This window comes from Lactuca sativa, chromosome 7 (assembly GCF_002870075.4).
Source record: "Lactuca sativa cultivar Salinas chromosome 7, Lsat_Salinas_v11, whole genome shotgun sequence".
Taxonomy (NCBI): Eukaryota; Viridiplantae; Streptophyta; class Magnoliopsida; order Asterales; family Asteraceae; genus Lactuca; species Lactuca sativa.
In genome coordinates this window covers 136,985,872-137,011,372 of record NC_056629.2, presented here as the reverse complement: position 1 = coordinate 137,011,372, position 25,501 = coordinate 136,985,872, and the positions used below count along the sequence as shown (strand labels likewise).

The 25,501-nt window shown below is 36.8% G+C and overlaps 1 protein-coding gene across 1 annotated transcript; it reads right to left on the bottom strand.

Moving 5' to 3' along the window:
• Positions 1 to 1,935: 1,935 nt before the first annotated feature.
• On the bottom strand, positions 1,936 to 2,622 carry LOC111903664 (uncharacterized). The gene has a single exon (XM_023899416.1). It carries the CDS (start codon positions 2,620 to 2,622, stop codon positions 1,936 to 1,938), a length of 687 nt encoding a protein of 228 aa, XP_023755184.1.
• Positions 2,623 to 25,501: the final 22,879 nt, after the last annotated feature.

Sequence of the window (25,501 nt, the reverse complement as noted above, 5' to 3'; positions counted from 1 at the left end):
GATGTCAATGGTGGGGGGTTGGGGATGGAGAAGGGTTGCCTAGTAGGGCACCCGAGGTATGGGAGGTGGTTGGTGTGGAGTTTTCGGAGGGGATATGATGAGAAGGAGATGTAGGCGGTGTTAGTTCGTTGTCGAGGGTTGGAATCAACGTACGGAGGAGCCGAGAGGAAATTTGGTTTTATTGAAGGTTTGAATCAAGAAAGTTGTATGAAGGGGGAGAGGAAGGAGTCATGGAAGCAAAAGGAAAAACATTTTCATCAAATGTGACATGACGGGAAATGATGATCTTTTTGGTGTTAAGATTAAGGCATCGGTACCCGCGGTGGTTATCTGGGTATCTGAGAAAAACACAAGGAGTGGACCAAGGAGCTAGTATGTGAGTGGGGTGTAGATGAGGATAGCATAAACATCCAAATATGCGAAGGTGGTCATATGACGGAGTGTTTTGGTAGAGTTTGTAGTGTTGTGTTTGATTGTTAATGGGTTTTGAGGGAAGGCGGTTCAAGAGATGAGAGGCCATATGAAGAGCTTCGACCCAATATGTAGGTGGAAGATGAGACTGAAAAAGAAGAGAACGGATGAGGTTGTTGATGGTACCAAGCATACGTTCCGATTTCCCATTTTGTTGGGAGGTTTTTGGACATGAAAAACGGAAATGAATTCCGTTTATGTTAAAAAGAGTGTGAAGGGTGTTATCGTCAAATTCACCCCCGTGGTCAAATTGGAAGGCTCGGGTTTCTTTATCAAATTGAGTGCGAACAAATGCACGAAAATCTAAAAATTTGGAAATTGCATCACAGTTTTGGCATGAAGGGTAGACCCACAAGTAATGAGAAAAATGATCTAAGAAAATTATATATTTTAGACCGCTATTGCTTTGAATGGGGGATGTCCAAAGGTCGGAATGAACTAAATCAAAAGGAGGCTAAAACAATTTTATTAGAATTCTGAAATGGGAGACAAGTGTGTTTTCCCAATTGACATGCATTGCAAAGGAAATGAGACACATGTTTATTACACGAAATTAAACGACTAGAAATTAAAAAACGAAGCACTTCATTCCCGGGATGACGGAGTCTTTGGTGCCAAGTGATGGGGCTTGAAGTGAGCAGAGAGCTTGAGGAGATCTCTTGAGGTAGTGAAAGGGGTAAAGTTCTCCGGAGCTATCACATTGGAGAAGAGTTTGTTTGGTCCAAGAGTCCTTCACAAAAAAACCACATTTGACAAATTCTATAGAACAATCATTATCACAAGTAAATTTGCAAACGAAAATGAGATTTTTTATGATATTGGGAGTAACGAGTACATTATGTAAGTGAAGAGGCCGATGTGGAGTTAGTAAAATGTTAAGCCCCATGTTGGTAACCGGTATTTGTGAACTGTTACCGAAAAGGATAGATGGATAAAGGCGTGAAATAAAAAGAGTTTGTAAGTTACCTGTACCCGCTGATAGATAATTTGTTGCACCCGTATCCATGAACCATTCTGAGTTGCTTGGGTCTTGGAGGTTCATTGTTTGAAAATCCTGAGGAAGAATAGTTGCTTGATCCTTACTGTTGGACCCACTATTAGGCCAAGAAGAAAAAAAGCTGATGGTTGATGTTGGGCATGTGGAGTATGCTGTTGGCGAAAAGGAGCAGGCCCTCTGTTGGGTTGTGGGGGTTGTTGGGTACATGGGAGCATCCATGGATTAGGCGAGGCCCAATTTGGCGCAAGGAAAGGGGACCTGGAGGCCCAAGGTGGCATGGGATTATTCCAGTTCCAGAGAGAATTTCCACCAGTGCCGTTTTTTCCATTTGTCCACTGTCAACGATCTTGCCGACGATCATTACCGCCACCCCCACCACGACGCTGCTGATTTCGGCAGTCGCTGCCTCCACCTCGATGTGGCAGATTGCTACGAAAATCCTGATGGGAAGGCTACGATGAAGGCGCCTATTGCCCGAAGCTGGTTACGAGAGCGGAGGGGGAAGAGCTATTGTCACGGTGAGAACCGTGAGTAGGGCGCAGACCGGCCAATCGAGATCTTTCAAGTAGTAACATCGAGCGAACTTGAAAGAAGGAAGGGAGCGGTTGTTGATGGCGAATAATACCAACAACCTGATCGAATTTTTCGCCAAGTCCATTAATCATGTACATAACCAAGGTCTTTTCAAGAACTGGTTGGTCGATGTTGGAGAGGAGATCGGCTGTCACCTTGATTTTCTGGCAGTAGGCGGCGATTGATAGGTCACCAATTTCAATCGAGCAGAGATCATTTTCAAGTTCGATTGCCCGGGCGTCTTTGTTATCACGGAAAAGACTTTCAAGGCTAGTCCACATAATGTTAGCTGTCCATCCCTTCTTGAGTATCATCTGAAGAAGAGAGGGGTGGAGAGTGCCATAGAGCCAAAGTTTGACGAGAGCATCCATTTTCTCCCATTCGGGACACGGGTTTGTTGGGGCCGGGTCATCAAGATGATGTTTCACACCGAAACTAAGACAAAGAGCTTCAAAAAGCCCACGCCATGCGTCATAGTTAAGCTCGTTGAGATCGAGCGTGAGGGGTACGTAAGCACGTACGTTGTTGATGCCAAAGGGTTTTTCCAAAGCATCTTTATCAGTGTTTGATGTAGCAGGCATGGTGATCAGAAAGAGAGCAAGCAAAAGGAACCGCTTAGGGCTGGCCAAATAGGAGGATCAGAGGAGAAGAAAAATCTGGGAAAGGAAAGAGAGGCTAAATATGGAGAGATTTTAATGTGTACGCTCTGATACCATAATAGTGGGATAATTTCTCTTGTGCCATTTCATTAACAGAGAAGGGTATAAATATACAAAATGATGGGCCATCCTTAAGAGGGGCCAAATCTACAACACATATACATAATGGGCTAGGCTAGGTACTATACAGATTCAGTGTACACTAATACCTATGTGTCGATTGGATTGGTGCGGAAAAATAATATCAATAATAATCGTGTATGATAATGATGAACAAAACATGTGAGTAAACTGTGATGAATAGATAGATAGATATAACATATTACATGAAGAACACTCATGGCTAGGGAGAATCCCCTAACCAACACACACACACATATTCTCTCTCTTTCGCTCTCTCTCTCTCTCTCTCTCTCTCTCTCTCTATATATATATATATATATATATATATATATATATATATATATATATATATATATATATATATATATATATATATATATAGAAAGTCTTCATGGTCCACTCATAAAATAAATGATCATTCACCTCCACTTTATATATATTAGTGGAGGGAATATGCCCTCATACAAATGAATATTCTAACCTAATAAATCATTCATCATTGTAGATCATTTTCATGCTTCAACAGTCACGAAAACAAAACAACATGTGAGGGAAAGTAGTATATGGTGACGTTTATCAAAAAATGATTGAAAAACTACAAAAGTTAGTACCTTATGTGGACGATTTTTAACTATAGTAACAGTTTTTATGGGTTATAGTCACAATAAAAATTGATACCTTATGGTGACAGTTTTCACCTATATGGGTTTTATTTATAGGTATCAAAATTTGTAATTTTTTTGGTTTTCGTTTTGTGGTATGTACTTTTTTAAATATGAAATAAAAATGATAGCATTATATATATATATATATATATATATATATATATATATATATATATATATATATATATATATATATATTTAATATACATTTATTAAATAAAAGGGTTAGGTTATTTTGTTTTCACTATCTATTGTGTGTATGTATGACTAATTATGGACCAATCATTTTAGTTATTTTAAAAAAGTAATTAATGCGTATTAAATGTTGAAGATATAATGAATATTAATTACATCTTCAGCATTTAATATATATTTATTATTTTCTTAAAATAACTAAAATGATTGGTCCAGAATCAGTCATATATGCACACAATAGATAGTGAAAACATTTGAACCTATCTCTCTCTCTCTCTCTCTCTCTCTCTCTCTATATATATATATATATATATATATATATATATATATATATATATATATATATATATATATATATATATATATATATATATATATATATATTGTAAGCATATGTATCTGTCATCACTCCGTTGCGTGCATATTGTCATTAAGAGTATTAATATTAAAATGTTTTGATTATTTTGGATTCCAAATCAGTAACGAAGGATTAGTTTCATTTTTGTTGACTTTACCTTTCAAATATATGTATCATGTATGTATAGTCACAATTAATACATGCATTAATAAAAGGTAGTGATTGTATCTATGTAGTAACTAAAGGGAACGATCAGAAAAACTGTAAATTAATTGGGATAAGGCTCTAATGGTGCATATGCAAAACTGTCAATATGTGGTTACGAGTGGATTATGATCTGAAGCAGTTGCCCGAAGTTCTAGAATTCTCAGAGTGTATATATATTTAAGATAATGATGCGCAAGCAGATGTTGAAATTACCAAACACATGGTGTATTAAAGATGTTGGTGATCCTATCTAAATAATTGTTGATTTTGTTTGTCACTTTTTTTATAAGAATTACAAAGTGGCACTTATTTTCACCAGCTTTTTTGGCACCTACATATGAAGAAGCAGGTTAGATTAATGAGATTATGCTTAATCAGATGCCTACTGATTCAAAAACATATTAAAGTTTGGACAACTTGTGGAATTAAGAACAATACAATTTAGTGATTAAACTGTTGTACTCACCTGATGTCCTAACTTCCATAAAATTGACAGGAGTACTGAATCACGAACTAAAGCTGAAAGTAGGTGCTCCGGTAATATTTTTACAAAATCAAGAGGTATGTAATGGAACACACATGTGTGTAATCAACCTAGCAACACATGTGACAAACGGAGCTCGAAGGTTTATATTGGCGATTCATTTAACTCCACCTAACAAATGAATGTCATTCAAATTTATCCGCAAACAATTTCCCTTTGTGTTGTGTTGTGTAATGAAAATCAATAAAATTCAAGTTCAATCACTTTTGAAAGTTTGGTTATTGTTGCGAACACTCATGTTCTTCCATGAACAATTGTATGTCACTTTCTCTAGTAACAAACAAATAGGGAATAAATGCAATAATCAGATATGTAGAAGGCAACTTATCAACACAATGACTTTGTTGTGTATAAGAAAGTGCTTCAAATTTTATAAATACCACATTGATCATCAACAGTGGGTTGATGATGTTTCAAAGTATTTCAAAATAAGGTACATAAATTGTGTTCTTAGACTCTTTAGTTTTGTTTATGTAATGTTTTGTATGTTAAGTAATCCCCTGCTTTTAATCACACTGGTATGTGTATATACGTGGTAGAACTATTCGAGTATCAATATTATTGAGTCTGTGTTCACACGGGCTATCATCTAGAATAAGAATATATGGAAACTATAATTAGGACCAAAATTGATTACTTTTACTGTAATTGCCCTTATTTAGTATCCTACTATAGAAAATATCATATAGAACTCTAATCCAAAGCAATATGCATAATATAGTTTCTACTACTATTATTAGCTTCTATTTATATATATGAGAAACCACCTCAACAACAAAGCAAAATGAAGGAAATTGCTTTTATAATTGAAGACATCATTCACAATACAAATCAAGAAGATAGACCGGTCTCTTTTTCCATCAGATCTCCTGTTGGCTCTTCTTTATGACAACTTGGTCAACAAGACTGTTTTTCTTTTAAGGATTTCAATTTATATCGATTTGTTAAAAAAATACATAAGAAATCAAGGCCCTATAGATGAGAGTATTTTCCTCTATGTTCTCTTTATCATAAAAAGAAAAGGTAAAGAAAAAAGAGAAAAAGAATCTCATCAGTTCTTTAAAAAGGTTTACCAATGGATTGACGATTACTATTTCTTTAATACAAAATTTAGCAACGGATAGCCTGTTGTTATTCTATTCGATTATCAAGAAACATGACATCCACGACCAAGGATTTTTTGTTTCTTTTTTTTTTTCCCAAAAACTACTGGACGATTAACTTTCTAGCAATGGATAATCATGATATTAGTGATAATACACATGCAATTTCTTTATTATTATTCGTTGTTAGCTATATTACTAATATATAATATTATTATTGAGTTGACGAAAAAACACTATATTCAATCATTTATCTAAAAACCCACTAGCTTTTTTTTCCTGAAAAATTTCTTATTTTCTACAAGTTTTCATGAAAACTTTTCATTTTTTACTTTGAAGAACGTTTTTTTTGTTTTGAAACAACTTCCGGAATACAACATAATTTTTTACAATGAAACACAATTTGTTAACCACTGATGGTTTATTTTTTATTAAAACTAAAACGAACGGAAATTTTGGTTTTTGATTATGTAAAATACCAACCATCATTTTTTTTTATTTCGGTTTCGCAATTTAGTGTTTTTTTCGATTGTTTCTACATCAACGATGTTGCTAAAGCTTTTAAAAAAACTCACTTAATTTCCTAAAATATAATACACAACGAGACTAAGATGCTTATTATTATTACTAATTTATAACACGTACGAACCACGGTTATAAAACTAATTAAACTTTCATATTAAAAAATCAAATTATTAATCAATTATTTTAAATAAATTGTTACTTAAGATATATTTTTTTAGTTATATAAAATTATAATCGTTGATTTAAATAAACACGTAAAATTATATCACCTTGTAATCTGTATAAATTTTATTTTATTTTTTAATCTAGTTAATGTTATAAATTTAATATAATTAGAGTGAAAAAACTTAAATTTTAAAATTTAAAATGGAAAATCAATTATTATTTTAATGTAATTAGAGTGAAATTTTAAAATTTGAAATTGATAATTAATAGGTTGAAAAGTGACATGATAGGTGATATATAATATTAATGGAGAGTTTTAATAGTATGACACCTATCAATAGGAAAATAAACTGTTAAGTTATTGTTTATTACTCTTTATATTCTTTTGTATAGTATAGGTGTCCTAATGTAAACTATTGTATTATATATACATATTCTGGAATACAATGAAACCCTTACAGGGGATTTTACCAAACTTAACATGGTATCTAGCCTTTTTCCCTAGGGCTGGCATTCCCACCATCACTGAAGTATTTTGTTGATTTTTTTCACTGTCAACAGCTCCTGTCCACCTCTGCTCCACTGCACTGCTGTCTATTAAGTATCGCTACTACTGTGGTTGCCTCTCTCGATAACTTCTGTCTTTTTTTTACAACTCACTGACGATCATGTCTAGCCTTCCTGGATCATCTTCTACTTCCATCCCAACACCTCAGGAGTTGGTTTACTCTTGAACCAATGTATACTCACAGTTTAGCTTTAAATTAACTGTGGATGGATCCAAGTATAAATTATGGCGACATATTTTCTTGAATATGTGTAAGGGTACTCAAGTTTCCAGTCACATCACCGGTGATTCAAAACTGAAGGGCAATGATGATGAAGAGTGGGATTGCATTGATGCTCGCATCAAATCTTGGTTCTTTTCCACCTGTGATCCAATTTTATTACAAATTATCTCCAGTGATGATTGCACTGCAAAAGATTTGTGGGACAATCTTGAAAATTCATTTTGAATAATAAGATGTCTCGTATGCTCCAACTACAAGACCAATTCCGTAATACACGCAAGGGTTCTTCCTCAATCACCAAATTTTGCCACATATTGAAGAATCTTGTTGATGACCTTAAAGATGTTGATTCATCTATTACGAAAGTCGAACTTGTTATGTAAATCCTACGTAAATTACCCCCCTTCCTACCACAGTATTGTGGATGTGATTACCAACACGAAACCATTCCTAACTTTTCTTGAAGCAAAAAATATGTTACTTCTCCATGAATCACGTGAAGCTAATAGTGATTCCACCATTGAGGCACCTTTTACAACAAGTGATGCTCTCTATTCCTCCTCAACAAATTCTGGAAAGTCAAAGAACAAATGGTCCAAATATTGCAATAACAACAAAAATGCTTCAAAAGGAGGCGGTGATCAGGGTAATTTGGCCGCTCTTAACTCTTTTCCATGTATTCTTAGGAATGCTCAAGCCTACTATGCCAACATGGCAACTCAGCAACTCGGAAATCAAGCTTTTGGCAGCTTTATTACTGGATCACAACAACAACATGTGCCACTGTCGAGACCAACTCAGCAGCCTGCCAACTTTCATGTTGGGCTTCCTGCTTCCCTCTGTCAGCCCATTGCCTTCGACCCACAACCTCTTGGTCCAGCCTCTTTCCCCGCCGTTAACATGTCCCAACAACCATTTATTGGACAACAAAGCTTTTCTGGACAACAAAGCTTAACTAGACAACCAACTTTTCAGCAACAAATGAATTCTCCAACTTTTGGCGGTTATGCAAACTCTCCACAATTCACTGATTTGGCTTCCATGTTCCAGTCTATGTTAGTTCAACAACCTCTGGATAACAACTTCTATATGGACTCAGGTGCAAGTTCACATATGCCATTCAACCAATGTAACATGCTATCTATAACACCATGTAAATCTAAATCAATTATGGTTGGTAATGACGCTATACTTCCCGTCAGTCACATAGGGAAAACATTTTTTTCCAAACTCCCACAATTGTATGTTCTTAAATAATATGCTTGTTTCTCAGTCATATGGTTAAGAATCTTATCTTTGTTTGTCGTTTCACTATTGATAATTATGTTTATGTTGAGTTTGACCCTCTTGGTTTTTCCGTGAAGGATATTAAAACAAGCACTCTCCTTCAAAGGTGTAATAGTATTGGTGAATTGTACCATGTCCTTCCCTCGACTACTGCTAATGCTTTTGATGATGTGTCTCTACCCACCTGGCATCGACGGCTAGGCCATCACGGATCTTCTATCTTAAATTTTTATAGTCTCGTCATTTTATTTCTAGTACTATGAATAAATTACCCACGTCTCATGCTTGTCAACTTGGGAAACATTGCCGTTTGCCTTTTTCTTCTTCGCTAACTAAAACGATTCGTGTGTTTGAGTTGATCCATTCAAACTTATGGACATCTCCCGTTACTAGTATGAGTGGATTTAGATATTATGATTTATTCTTAGACAATTTCTCTCATGTTATATGGGTTTTTTTCTTATGTCCCAAATCTGATGTTTATAGTATACTTTGCAATTTTTGTTCTTACGTTCAAAATCAATTTAAAAATGACATTCAACTCTTTCAATGCGATAACAGTCGTGAATTCAATAATCAATGTCGACTAAATTACTTTCAAACCAACGACATCAAATCTCGTTTCTCTTGTCCATATACCTCTCAACAAAATGGCAAGGCTGAACGTTCCATTCTCTCTAAAAACAACATCATTCGCACTTTCTTATTTCAAGCCTCCCTACCTGTCAAGTATTGGATGAAAGCTCTTCTTACCGCCATTCATACTTTGAATCTCCTTCCGACTACCACCCTCTCTTACAAAACCCCATTTGAAGTTCTCTTTCGCTTCCCCCCCTCATATCATCATCTCCGTGTCTTTAGATGTCTATGATAATCGAACATTTCCTCTACAACTCAACACAAGTTGTCTCTACACTCTTTTGCTTGTGTTTATCTCGGCCCCTCCACAGACCATCAGGGTTATAGATGTCTTGATCTAATCACTCAACATATCATTATCTCTCAACATGTAGTTTTTTTATGAAGAACACTTTTCGTTTTGCTGATTTTCATACTGCTCCAACCGAGTTTGATTATGATTTGCTCATTCCTGAGGATCATCCTTCCTTTGTCTCTATTCCTACGATTAGTAGTTCTTCCATTTCTCCTATTATCGAATCGGTATCGGTCTATTCCTCAACATCTACCAGCTCTCCTCTTACAACTTCTTCCTTTCCTGCTCCCAACCATCCCTCTCATGCAACTTCTTCTTCTCCTGCTCCCAATGATCCATTGCTGACTGCTCCTATTGGTCATCACATAACTACCAGATGTCGCACTGGCTCACTAAAGCCTTGCTGAATTTTCAGTCTTTCCGCTACCTCTGATATATCTCCTGTTTCCTGATCCACTATGCAAGCCATGTGTGATCCCAATTGGAAATCGGCCATGGATAGTGAAATGTTAGCACTTAAATCCAATCGTACATGGGAGCTTGTTCCTGCTCCTCCCCATGTAAATATCGTTCGATGTCGTTGGCTTTATCATCACAAATTTGACAGTCAAGGTAAACTTAATTGTTACAAAGGACGACTTGTTGCACAAGGTTTTTCGCAACAACCTGGTTTAGACTTTGATAATACTTTCAGTCTTGTAGTTAATCCTGCCACCATTCGTACGGTTCTTAGCATTGTCGTCTCTAGAAAGTGGCCCATCCATCAACTAGATGTCAAAAATGCATTTCTTCACGATGATCTCTCCGAGGAGGTCTACATGAAACAACCCCCCCCCCCCGGTTATGTTCACCCTTTGTTTCCTAATCATGTATGTCGTCTTCGCAAAGCTCTCTATGGGATCAAACAAGCACCACGTGCATGGTACCACCAGTTTGCTGTTTTCATCACCTCCATTAGATTTTGTAGCATCCGCTTCGACTGTTCCTTATTCACTTATAAACAAGGCATAGATCATATCTATCTTCTTCTCCATGTTGATGACATTATTCTTACCGCATCCTCCCATTCTCTTATCACTCGAGTTATCGATCGTCTATCTTCTGAATTCTCCATGACTGATCTTGGTTCTCTCTCTTTCTTCCTTGGCATTGCCACTTCTCGTACTTCTGAGGGAATTTTCCTTTCTCAAAGTTCTTTCGCTAAGGAAATTCTCTCTCGTGTCAACTTGTCTTCTTGCAATCCATGTCTTCTTGAAAACTGAAAAACCGACAAAACTAATATCAAGAAACCGAAACTGTAACAGAAACCGAGGGTTTGGGTTCAGTTTTCTCACGTGGTAAAACCGAAAGAAACGGAATGAATCGATTTTATAAAATGTTTATAATATATATATATATATATATATATATATATATATATATATATATATATATATATATATATATATATATATATATATATTGTTATTTAATATAAATAAGTTGTATCGTCCCAAATTTCAAACCAAAAATTTCAATTTAAAATAAAGGTTATCACACAAATCTCATTCTCAAAAGAGTAATTAACAACCATTTGTTTAAGTTTGACAAATCATAATAAAAAAACCAGAGTACTAATAAGATAGTGAAATCAAATAAGCAGAAGTCTCCAGAACATGTCCATGGATGCGATACAATCAAACCGTACCCTTCTCTTTGCTGCCAGAACGACCTGAAACCATTTAAACTTAAACAAGTAATCATAAAGTTTAGTGAGTTTGCTAAGATACCATATACTCATATGAATGATATGATCTCATTGTAGTCTTACACTGACCTTCATTGCTACAGTCTCACTGTAGTTTTTCCTACTCTGACCCCACCATAGTCTTTTATACATGTGTTTGTAACACCCCGAATCCTGGATGAGAAATTTAAGAGTTATAATGAACTTTGGAGGACCTACTCGACGATTTTGTTGGTCCTGACTCGTCGTGTAGGGGCTGAGTTGGCCACGCGGATTATGAAGCCTAATGGTCGAGTCGAAGGGCTGGACTCGACAAGTTGAGTTTATATTGAGAAAACCCTAATTTTAGGGCTTGCACCCTATTTAATGGACCTTAAGCCCTCATTTCAGCCTCCCTAATCATTTAGACACACTGAGAGAAACCCTAGACGAGCTGTAGTCATTATGAGAGAAGGAAAGGCTAAAGATCTTGTGTTTAAGTGCATTTTTAGAAGAGGGTTGAAGAGCAAGAAGGTTTGGAACGATAACAAGCTTTGGATCCAGTGTTCTTTCGGTGCTAGCTTTCAATTGGAGGTAAAAAGCTATCTCCTTGATAATTACTTTTGTTACATCTCTTTCTAGAGAGTTTTAGGGCATTATCTCATCCATCGTTTGGTTTGGAGTTGTTGAGTTGGTCGTAGAAATTGAGACTATAAATCTGAGCTATATGTGAGTCCCTATGAGCCCAACGATTCGAGCTTTATCAAGCTTTGGGCAAGTCTTCAAGCATAAAGACCTTGATGGAGCTTGTTTTGGCATCTTGAGCCATATATCCCATGCATTAACGTAAAGGTTGTAGCTTTACGTGATGATTCACCTTAGGAGGCTAGATCCAGAGTATGCGACCTTATTTTTGTCCAAAATTGTCTGAATGAGTAAATGGACTGAATATACTTGACGAGTTGGTGAGCTGACTCGATGATTCAGTTAGGGTTTACCTGATGGTTTGGAAGCGCGACAGACTCGGCGAGTTGATGAGACAACTCGACGAGTTGAGAGGGTTTTACTCGTCTTTGGATTTAGAGTGGACTCGACGAATAGATGAGACGACTCGACAAGTAGGTCAGGTTTTCCTGATCTTTTGGACACTGCATGGACTCAACGAGTTGGCTAGCAACTCGGCGAGTAGAGCCGCGTTTTCACGATTCCTGAGTTCTAAGGGACTCGACGAGTTCATGAGTTGTACTCGGCAAGTTGAGTCAACATGGAATATTGTATTGGGTGTAGACTTCTATTTAATTTTAGAGTTACATCAATTTTGACTGTTGACTCCCGTTGACTTTAGGGTTTTTGTCATCTGTGGATGTTGGAGGCCATGAAGGGGCGGAGATTTGACCAACAGCTTGAGTGCGAGATATTTTGCGTTACTCTGCGAGGTGACTCTTCTCACTATACTTATGTATTTATGATTTATGCGCTATGTTGTTCGGTGCTTCTATTGAGTTAGGACTGGAGGGTCCAAACCGAGTTGGGATATCGGAGGGTCCTCACTGAAATACCGGGACTGGAGAGTCTGACCCGAGCTGTGGGACCAGAGGGTCTTCACTGAGACACATGACCAGAGGATCCTTATCGAGACATAGCCATGAGAGGCTAACTATTTGTGTGTGTGGTATTTTGAGGAAGTCATCAAACTTCGTTCTTACCACATTGTGTGATATGTTTTTCAGGTACTTTTCAGGATCTCGGGAAGGCGCCACCTCGATTGTACACACGAGATGGAGTTATGTTTTAAGGATCTTGGATTTTTATTTAACGATTATGGAGATGTGTTTTGATAATTTGATACTTTGGGGTTTTTGTGAAATGTGTTAATGAGAATTATGATATTTTAAAATGAAAAAATTTGTTTGAAAATTTACGTTGTTACAGTGTTATGGGCCAACCATAGTCTTTCATACAACCGTTTTGCCCCATCACAGTCTTTCATACAAGTGTTACGGCCCAACCATAGTATTTCATCTAGAAGGTCATGTTGACAATCTATTATACATTGACATCTAGTGTCCTACATAGTATAGTGAAAAAACTCACATGATGCTAATAGCTGCAATATCACAATCTCTTAGGAATAAAAATCTAGCACGAACCACCTACAATCCAATAGAGGTCTAACCTTAGTTTATAGCTCAAACCCATCAAGTTAGACCCAAAAGTTAAAGTAGTTAAAAAGTCAACGGTCAACATGTCACAACCCTCTCCTTGGTCGCATCGTGAACACAAAAAGATAAAGTAGTCGCGATTGGCCATCACTACTCACATCGCGACACCTTAATGGTTGTGTTGCTCTTCTCGATTATTCAACCAAGTTTTACAAGGCTCTTAATCCTTTAAGTGCAAAGCCCAAATCCTCATATCTGATTCTACAAAGGAACTTAAAGGGTAAAGTTTCCAACTTTAGCCATTTCCCTAACTCATGCAAAACCAAACTCAAACCCTAGTTCTTAATTGGAACATAATAAGGCTTGAATACTTTTCATGGAAACAATGAGCTTATCCACTTTTCAAATCACCAATATATCCAAAAGTCACATAAAACAAGAAAATGGTCTTGGAGTTCCCTAAACTCCAAGATCTTTAGAAAATGGACATAAAGAGACCAAAATCACCTCCTAAGTCTAGATATATGCATGAAAATGAATAAAGATATAACATCCTAAAATACAGAGTAAAATTTTCATTTTAAATAAAGTTAAAAACAACTAATACCAAATCAAACAAAAGATATTCAAAACATGAGTTTGAAGATTCATTCATTTATCAGAGTGAAATCTGTTGGAATAGTGTCTAAGGCTGCAACTATATTAGGCAAGTATTTGACCCGATTGTGCATGGTCCTTTTGGGTAGCCTTGACCATAGCAACTTGATAGGATGATTTATTATGAGAGAATAGATATTATTAATATATTATGAGAATAATATAAGGAATAATAATATTGTTATTTGATTAATATAAGTCATAAATTAATTAGTATTAATTTGGCGACTTAAAGAGATTAATAAAATAAAAGGGTATAAACTGTCAATTGTTTGATAGTAACACTTTAGACTGTAAATCCTTAAGGGATAAGGGTTGGACTGATTCTAGGGCTTGGGATAGCTCAAAATCGTCCAAGGCTTATCTAAGGTAAGGATTTGGATTGCTTTAAGGAAAGATTATCCAGCTAGGGTTTAAAGGTGAAACCCTAGGAGTCTACAAGTATAAATAGACCCCTTGAGCAAGGGAAATCGGCATCTCTTCAAAGGAAAAGAACCCATGGCCGATTTCTTCCCAACCTCTCTCTCAAATCATCCTCTTTGCGAGTTGGTGTTTGTAAGCCATTAGAGGAGTGACAATTGTGACTCTAGAGCTCCAAGACAACAAGATCAAACAAGAGATTCAAAGGTAAACTTCTAGCTCTGATTTTGTATTTTTCTTATACCTAATTAGTCATTAGAAGTCTTGGATTCAAAGCATGTTTAATTAGAGAAACCTAGATCCAAGCATTAGGGTTTTGCATGCGCACATAGGAAAGTTCTTATGACTAAAACGCATCAGTGGTATCAGAGCCTAGATTGGTTTCTATTAAATTGTTGCTTGTTTGTTTGAATCTTATTTTCAAAATTCAATTTTGTGTTTCTGAGTCATGGACTCGGCGAGTCCAGAATGGGTACTCGGCGAGTCCGAGCATCAGGAAAGGCCAGATTCGGGATTTTTTGATGATTATCTTATGGAAACTTGCCTTAATCATATTAGATCAACCCTAATCCGATTTTTTGATATATATGGCTATTATCTTGATCTAATTAAAGATATTTCTCAAGTAATAAAATATTTAATTTCCTTATATGATAATTAATTAATTATTTTGATTAAAATTGGTAATTATCTTACAAGAAATCTTGAATAAATCAAATATGGATAATTATGGAATTAATTGTTAATTAAAATTATTTGTTATTTAATCCTTCATGTTTTAAATGTTTAAAACTTGTCCTCAAGTTTTAAAAGTTATGTTTTGTGATTAAAAGTTTTAATTTAGACAATTTAAATTTCAAACCCTAGATTTTAAAAGTTTAAAATACAACCCTATACTAATATAATATTACAAGATTAATATATATATATATATATATATATATATATATATATATATATATATATATATATGTATGTATAACTAAAATGCTAGTCTTACCGTTAGTTTGCCTCATTCACGAAGTCGATCTATAAGGTGGGTATAAGGTTGCGGCCTATAAAATGGCGCTTAATGGGTGTACACTCACACCCACCGCTTGCTTGATCGGTGGAGGGTCGTTAGCCGAACGGGTAGGATAGGGCAGCCTCATCCTCTCATAAAAAGTATAATATGAAATACAAAGTAAGTACATGTTTTTAAAATTTTCCAGTCTTAGTTACTTTAGGAAAAGTGAATTGATGCAATCCCATGAAATTACACTTTGCACCCTTGCTAAGAAGTTAGTGGAGCATGTGTGGTTTACCGGCACATTAATTGGTTCTAAGCAAAGGTGGCAAAGGGTGATTCATTGTTTATCATAGTTCGATGGAGCGTGTGTGGTTTACCGGCACATCGAATAGGTGATCGTTACAATGAAGGCACCACGTGAATTTGCATGGTAATTCACACCCGCTTTGTGATCCTCGGTATCCCAGTCAAAAACTAGAGGGGCATATCGAGATTTAAACATGCCATTGAATAGTTTCAATGAATCTCATCCGAACCTAGGAATTCTCAATACATTTAGGACTTAAAGTTATGTTTTATGGTGGAGAATTAGTGAATCGTCATTCACTTACCTTCATATTATTTGCATATTGGATTACAGCATGCCTTTTCTAATATGTAAATATTGTTGTTGGATCCAAGCCCTAATTTTTCTTATTGGGTGATAATTAGGGATTCATATTCTAATCTATCTTTGTCCTTTCTATTTTGTAGATGTCGAACGCAAACAACGCTGCTGCTAGTTCTTTCACATTGATGAGCCTTTGTCAAAAGGTCACTTTCGATGGGACGAACTTTAGCGAATGGATAAGATATATTTGCACCATTGCTCGCTATGAGGATAAGGAGTATGTCCTCGATGAGAAGCTCGAGAACTTTAACCCTGAAATCGCTACTCCGGCTGAAATGACCGCTTTTGAAACTCATGAGCGCGATGCAACGAAGGTACATTGCATCATGATAGCCACCATGAACTCCGAATTCCAAAAGTGCTATGAGGACATGTACCCGTATGAGATGCATCAAGACTTATTGGAGACATACCACCAAAACGCGAGACAAGAGCGTTATGAGATTTTCACTAACATGATTTCCGCTAAGATGGGTCATGGAGAGTCTCTTACCGTGCACCTGCAAAAGATGCAAAGGTATGTTGACCGTCTTCGCAAGTTGAATGTTGACTTTGGGGAAGACTTGGCGATCGACATGGTGCTTCACTCTTTGCCTCCAAGCTATAATCAATTTAGGATGACCTACCACATGAACAAAGAAGAGGTCACACTAAGCAAACTCCAAGGTCTCTTAAGAGTCGCTGAGAGCAACTTCAAGGACAAGTCTGTTGCACCAACTCCCAACACACCCGCTGCTACTGTCTTGGCTATTGGACAAGGAAAGGGAAAGAAGCGGAAGGCTTCGTCTAAAAACTATCGCAAGGTTAAAGCCTGAGATGGTGCCTCTTCTAGTGGGACCAAAGTTGATCCTGCTAAGCCCTGCCCTAACCCAAAGGAGGCAGAATGCCACCACTGCCACAAGACAGGACATTGGAAGAGAAGTTGCCCAGAGTACCTGCAAGCTATCAAGGAAGGAAAGATCAAGCCATCTTTCGCAGGTATATACACAATTAAATCTAACGAATCATCTCATGCTATTTCTTGGGTTCTTGATACTGTTTGTGGTTACCACATTTGTTCTAATGTGCAGGGACTAAGAAAAAATAGGGATGTGGAGGCTGGAAGAATAAATCTAATCATGGGGAATAGAAGATCGTCGCCTGTGACCAAGATTGGAGTGTATTCTTTAGTGCTTAGGAATGGTTTAAGTTTAGATATTAACAATTGTTGCTATTCGCCGGAAATGGCTAGAAACATCAATTCATTTCATGGTTTGTTTAGACAATGTTTTATATTTTCTTTTAATAATGAGAATGGTTCTATTTTGGCTTATCTAAATGGTGTCTTTTATTTTGAAGCAATACCGTGTAATGGAATTTATGAAACTGTTATGATTGTTGTTAACTTAGGAAATGACGTTTTGAACATAGATTCTTCCAATAGTATGGATAAAGCATCTTTGTGGCATTGTCGTGTTGGACATGTCAACAAGAAACGCATAGCCCAACTCCAAAAGGATGGAGTGTTGGAGTCATTCGACCTTAGGGAAGATGACGCATGCGAGTCTTGTTTGCTTGGAAAGATAACTAAGTCACCATTCGCTGGTTCTTGCGAAAGGGGTGAGGGTCTATTGGACCTAATACATATCGATGTATGTGGACCGTTTAGATCAACCACGAAGGATGGGAACCGCTTCTACGTGACTTTTACCGATGACTATAGTAGATATGGGTATATCTATTTAATCAAGCAAAAGTCAGAAACTTTTGAAAAGTTCAAAGAGTTCAAGAATGAAGTGGAGAATCAATTGGGCAGGAAAATCAAGATGCTTCGATCCGATCGAGGAGGAGAGTACCTAAGTCTTGAATTCCACGATTATCTCAAGGAGTGTGGAATAGTTTCACAATTGACGCCACCTAGGACACCACAATTGAATGGTGTGGCAGAAAGGCGTAATCGAACCTTATTGGATATGGTTCGCTCTATGATGAGTCGTGCTTCACTACCTATCTCTTTTTGGGGGGTATGCCTTAGATATTGTCGCCCATATCCTTAACCGAGAACTCATAATCCAAGGAGACAATGGGAGGCAAATCGAGCTTGAAGAGATTCAAGAGTCGATAGATGAAGGAACCTTTACCACTGGAACTTAACCCGAGGAGGAAACTCCGGTTTAACCAATTGACGAGTCCTTACCTCTTAGACGTTCCGAAAGAGTTAGAGTTCAACCCCAGTTTTATGGTTTTCATATTACTACCGAAGGGGACACATATATTAGTGATGGTACACTAATAAACCTTGATGAACCTAATAGCTATAAGGAAGCCATGGCAGGCCCGAAATCTGCAAAATGGAAAGAGGCAATGGATAGCGAGATCCAATCCATGTATGATAACCAAGTTTGGAATTTGGTTAATTATGTGCCCGGACATAAGACCGTTGGGTGCAAATGGATCTTCAAGAAGAAGACCGACGTGGATGGAAACGTACACACATATAAAGCGCGATTGGTCGCGAAGGGCTTTAATCAAACTCCCGGAGTTGACTATGATGAGACCTTCTCACCAGTTGCGAAGATAAAATCTATTAGAGTGATGCTAGCGATTGCCACATTTCATGATTATGAGATTTGGCAAATGGATGTCAAGACCGCTTTCCTTAATGGGAAGTTGGCTGAGGATGTTCACATGGCTCAGCCAGAGGGGTTTGTGGATCCGAAGCATCCGAATAGAGTGTGTAAGCTTGAGAAGTACATTTATGGACTTAAGCAAGCATCTCGCAGATGGAATCTTTGCTTCGATGAGAAAGTCAAAGAGTTTGGATTTGTACGGAGCGAAGATGAATCGTGTGTATATGTCAAAGCTAGTGGGAGTATAGTAAGCTTCCTCGTTTTGTATGTCGATGACATATTACTCTTAGGAAACGACATCCTGACTCTGCAGGAAGTAAAGTCCTGGCTCGGGAAGTGCTTCGCTATGAAGGACCTTGGAGAGGCTTCTTACATTTTGGGAATAAGGATAGTGAGAGAAAGGAGTAAGAGACTAATAGGACTTAGTCAGAACACTTACTTAGAGAAGGTACTAAAACGTTTTAGTATGGAAATCTCGAAGAAGGGAGAATTACCGATACAAAGTAATGCCAAGTTGAGTAAGACTCAAAGTCCGAGTACCGAAGCAGAAATAGCAGAAATGAGTCAAGTACCATACACTTCCGCAGTTGGCTCAATCATGTACGCTATGAATTGTACTCACCCAGATGTAGCCTTTGCTTTGAGCATGGTTAGCAGATATCAAGGGAATCCTGGCAGAGCCCATTGGATTGCGGTGAAGAATATCCTTAAATACCTTCGGAGGACGAAGGAATGGTTCTTAGTCCTCGGAGGGAGTGATGACTTGAAGGTGCGGGGGTATAGTGACGCTAGCTTTTAGACCGACAGGGACAACTACCGTTTGCAGTCGGGCTGGGTCTTTACCCTGAGTGGAGGAGCAGTGACTTGGAAAAGTTCCAAGCAAGGAACCGTAGCTGATTCAACGTGTGAATCAGAGTACATTGCAGCGAGCGAAGCGTCGAAGGAGGCAATATGGCTGAAGAACTTCATCGGTGATCTTGGAGTTGTACCTGCCATAAAGGAGCCCATGGAGATTTTCTGTGATAATGAAGGAGCGGTTTCCTTGACCAAGGAACCGAGGGATCATGGTAGATCTAGACATATCGACAAAAAATATCACTTTATTAGACATCGTGTAGAAGAAGGACAACTCGTAGTGAAGAGGATATCATCGGAGGATAACCCAGCAGATCCGCTTACGAAGGGACTGAGTAGGGTTAAGCACTTGCAACATGCTAGGAGTATTGGGCTGAAGGATGATATTAGCATAGATTAGATAGTATTAGAAACGTGTAATAGATAAATGTAATTAACATTTGATGATTAAATAAAGGGGTTTTATTTATGAGTAATGTTACTGTCTTATGTTAATTGTTTAACTATTGTTTCACTTTGCATATTTTGACTTCCAAAATAATTGAGTTTATTAAAGAATAATCAAATTATTCAAAATTGTCCACAATCGTTCATATGTTGGAAGTAGATATGAATGAAGATTGTCATGAATCGGTGTGTAGATTGTCTAAATGGTATTAGACATAGCAAAGGGTTGCTGCGACGTTCATGAGTGCTTATGAACTGGTTTTGAGCATTGGAACAAACCCGTGCTTGCTGGAATCACCTTATGGAATATGATATAAAAGGGTGATCACAAGACGATAATATCATATAGTCTTAAAACCTAGATATATGGTTTGTTATTTGTTAATTGATTGTACATTGATAATACGAAAACGCATCAGTAACTCGGTGTTATAAAACGCATTGTTGTGTATAGTTGATTAATGAATAAGTAAATGCATATAAGTCGAAGTTTATCTGTAACTTTTATCCTAAGATGGTAAAAGCGATATCTCGGCCGCTCGATGATTTGATTTGACTTATGTGTCGGGCCCAGTCAGAACTGAATTGATGTGTTCGATTAAGTTCTATGTCAAATAAATCGGAGATCGAGAAAACTAAATGTTGACTAATCATTCCATAGAATTGTCAGCATGATATCTAACAGAGGACTGTAAGATCCCTTATCTAAAGGACAAGATTGATTAGATCAGAGTTTGACAGCGTCTTTGAGAGCTACGATTGCAAATCGGATTGTACTTGTGCATATAGTTACTAGACTTATCCAAGTGGGAGACTGTTGGAATAGTGTCTAAGGCTGCAACTATATTAGGCAAGTATTTGACCCGATTGTGCATGGTCCTTTTGGGTTGCCTTCACCATAGCAACTTGATAGGATGATTTACTATGAGAGAATAGATATTATTAATATATTATGAGAATAATATAAGGAATAATAATATTGTTATTTGATTAATATAAGTCATAAATTAATTAGTATTAATTTGGTGACTTAAAGAGATTAATTAAATAAAAGGGTATAAACTGTCAATTGTTTGATAGTTACACTTTAGACTGTAAATCCTTAAGGGATAAGGGTTGGACGGATTCTAGGGCTTGGGATAGCTCAAAATCATCCAAGGCTTATCTAAGGTAAGGATTTGGATTGCTTTAAGGAAAGATTATCCAGCTAGGGTTTAAAGGTGAAACCCTAGGAGTCTACAAGTATAAATAGACCCCTTGAGCAAGGAAATCGGCATCTCTTCAAAGGAAAAGAACCCCTGGCCGATTTCTTCCCAACCTCTCTCTCAAATCATCCTCTTTGCTAGTTGGTGTTTGTAAGCCATTAGAGGAGTGACAATTGTGACTCTAGAGCTCCAAGACAACAAGATCAAACAAGAGATTCAAAGGTAAACTTCTAGATCTGATTTTGTATTGCTCTTATACCTAATTAGTCATTAGAAGTCCTGGATTCAAAGCATGTTTAATTAGAGAAACCTAGATCCAAGCATTAGGGTTTTGCATGCGCACATAGGAAAGTTCTTATGGCTAAAACCCATCAAAATCATAAACAGAGATGGTGCGGAATTTTCGATGGATGTAATGCATTCAGGCCGATCTCTTCCCCTTGCTACCAAAAGTACCTATGCCACACCCCCGGCTGGCGGCAGAAACGTCATGATGTGTGACTTAATCATGGATCACAGTTATCGAACATGCATTGAACAATACAAATACATAACAATAAGTATAAGCTCTATTAATTGTTCAAAAAGAAATTACGTTGTATCTTGTTTTATCATTACATAATAACCCTAAAATATAATGTGTGCCTTAAGCAGTTAGGCATTAAAATATAATACGGTGATGAATAAACAAAGGTTCCCTGAATGACCTAAGTAGGTGTACTTCTAGCTTCTTACGTCCTAGAGAATACAATACTTTTGAAAATACATCAGCATAAAGTTGATGACTTCACAGGTTTTGATACCATGTATTTTTATAATAAAAGTATGTTTATATTGTATATAGCTGTTAATCCAGCATGTGTAAAATTGTACTTTTTATAACAAAAAAGTATATCGTTATAGTGTGTAAGTGCTTACCTAAATTACGTATGATTTTACTCATAAACCGTAAAATTATGTGTGTTGCGTATAGGTGTTTTACTTATATAAAAATTATAAGTTTTATAACAGCAAAAGTTTGTGTGATACATATATAAGTCTAACTGATACTTATAAAACATAGGTACTTTGTAAGCAATGCAAGCATATACTTGGGCTACATATAAATACTAATCCACCTTATACTAGTGTCTTTAAAGTGTACTCGATATAAAGAGACCATAAACGAGCTATATAACTAGATCAAGCCTGTGTTTGGCGCTTTTAGAGAATGCACTAGAAAAGTTCACCAGATGCTTCATCGACGTCAAAGTTCCTCAAATGACAGTTGTCACCCGTTAAGACTTGTCTGGCAAATGTTTTAGCTAGCACCCACAGGTGGGGGTGTTAACTTGTATAGATTTATACATGACTCCCATGCTGATGAAGATTAACGGTTATAAACGAAGGACTTTACTAAGCTTTTATATTTAGTTTTGATGAATGGATGTCTCATGTAAGCTCCTCGATTTGAACAAATCTAAAAGTGAGTGAGTGTTTGCGTGTCCTACACTACTAGAAAAACAGCTTGTTACAACGCTCATTGCGCGTCGTAAAAGGCTCAGACGACGCACAAATGCGTGTCAAGGAAGGCCCTGTCATAAAGAGAGACGACGTGTATTTACGACGCTCATTTACGTCGCGCAATTATGACGCACGTTTACGACACGCAATGCGTATCAAGGAAGGCACTGTATAAAGGAAGACGACACGCATTCGCGTGTCGTAACCTTACGACGCGCATGTTAATGACACGCAATGCGTATCAAGAAAGCCCCTGTCAAGAAAGGCCATGTCATAAATGAAGACGACACACATTTTGGCGTATCATAATTTTAAATGTTAAAAAAAATATTAATTATAGATTTACTTATTTTCAAATTAAATTTGTATTTAATGTTTCATAATAGAAAATAAAATATCATATACAAAAAATAGAATCCATTCCATAAATTTAATGTCATACAAATAATCGTTCCATGGAAAGATAAAACAAATCAATAGAAGTTGTAAAAAAAATTTACAAATGAATTAGATACAAAAAAATACAATCCATTGCCCCTTTTCTTATTCAAGATCAACCTGCAAGTAGCTAACTAATATGTATAAATTCACCCTTGTTTCTAATCATTTTCTTAAATACTTTACAAACATAATTCATTCATAGTACCTGAACTATAGTTGCAGCCTTGTTTCTTCTTCTTCTGAACTCATCTCTTGTAACAATTGCTCTAAGCCTAGTCTGAATAGATAGAACAGCTCCTTGTCAATTATGTGAAAAATATAACCGGAGAGTGGCCTACCTTCATAATAGCAACAACTAACGAAGCAGGAATGAAAGAGAAGGCAATACTCACAACAATAGCTGCAGTGAATGCATCTAGGTCCTACAAGATCATACAAATCACTATTTAAATACACACTACATATAAAAATGTCAATATTCTGATTGCATGCACTTAATATATAAAGACTCCAACAATAAATAAATATGTTATGTTACCTTGAGACACCTTTGAAGGGGATCCAAAAGATAATATGTAGTCTTATCAACTTGGATGAATCCCATTGTTGTAACAGATATTTCAAGAAGAATATGACTAACCAGATATATAAACATGTATGTATAGAGATATAAAACCTTAAGCATTCCCTCAATATTATGTTCACTAAACTACAACCGACACAAGTTGTGCCTTCATGTAAAACAAATAAAGTACAGCCAAACTAAAAGCACAATTGTTATTGCCCCTTCCCTGAAATATAATCATTTACAAATTATAAATATATTGCCATTAAAAACAAAAGAAAATAAGCACATTGCTGATATAGGAAAAAAAACCATAGTGTGAACCATTTCTTTAACATTATTGTACAAAGGAGGGCTTACCGTATTGGAGTTCTTCTTTTTTACATTAGGGTGTATGTCATCCTACAATACGTTTGACATATAACCAACCATGACCAAAATTATCCCATTAGAGAAGAGGATTATGATTTTAATACTATTGGAAAGAGAATCACATCACCAAGTTGGAAAGAGACTTGCATTGTAATTACAATAAGTAACACTAAGGGATCAGACACCGTCATGGCTGGAGCAATTAGATGTACCTAATAACATAATTAACAAATTAAAACATTTAAAAATTCATGTGAAGAGAACATGTAATTAGGGTTTAGAAATTACATCACAGTTTATTTCAAACATCATCAATAGTTAGGGTTTAGAAATTACATCATAGTTTATTTCAAATTGGCATAACAGAGAACATGTAGAGCTATCTAGAATCAATCTCATTGATGACCAACCCCTAAAAGCTCTGCTCTTGCTCTCCTGATCTCGTCGTCTTTATATCTGTGATATCTCAATGTCTCTCTGATTTAGTCGATGGAATACACAGATAAATAGATGAACACAAATAAATAGACATATTTCACAAAGAATGGTGGTGAAGCTCGAATATAATGATGAACACAAATAAATAGACATATTTCACAAAGAAACGTACCCATATCATGTGTCTCCGTACTTCACGGATCAAGGGTTTTTAGGTAGAACAACAACAATCTCTAGGGTTTCTCGTAGCAGTGTAGTGATTTTTCGATAGAGGTAGAGATAGATAGTGAAAGAAGGTTGGGGGCGGGGATCTAGGGTTAAGATGGTGAAAGAAGGCTATGGTGATTTAATGTATGGATGCACGGTGTAGTGGATATTGAGAGAAATATAATATGAGCATCAAATCCTGTGGTGGCGGTGGAGGTCGTGAAGCCACAAAACAACGGTGAGGGTAAGAACGGAACCAACTGGAGATCACTTTTCCGATAGGGAGGGGAGAAAGACCGGCGATGATTTTTGTGGGGAAAAGAACACGCCTAGGGCAGAAGGTGGAGGCATCAGTAGAGGGAACAAGGTAAAAAGAGAGGAGATCGAACCATTTAGTGTGAGGGTCGATTTTGAAGAAATCTCAAACCCTTAACCTAAAACATGATGTGAAGCGATTGATCCATAATCTTCTTCGTCTCTGTCAATTCCTTGGGCTCACATAATCGGACGATGGTGGTAAATGAAGCATTCTTCGAGAAGGAAGGTGCATCGCTGCAGTTTGAGGCTAGAAGAGACAACGAGGATTGGAGGCAGTGGATGTGGGTGAGGGGTGGAGACGAGGGAGAAGAAGGTGGGGGT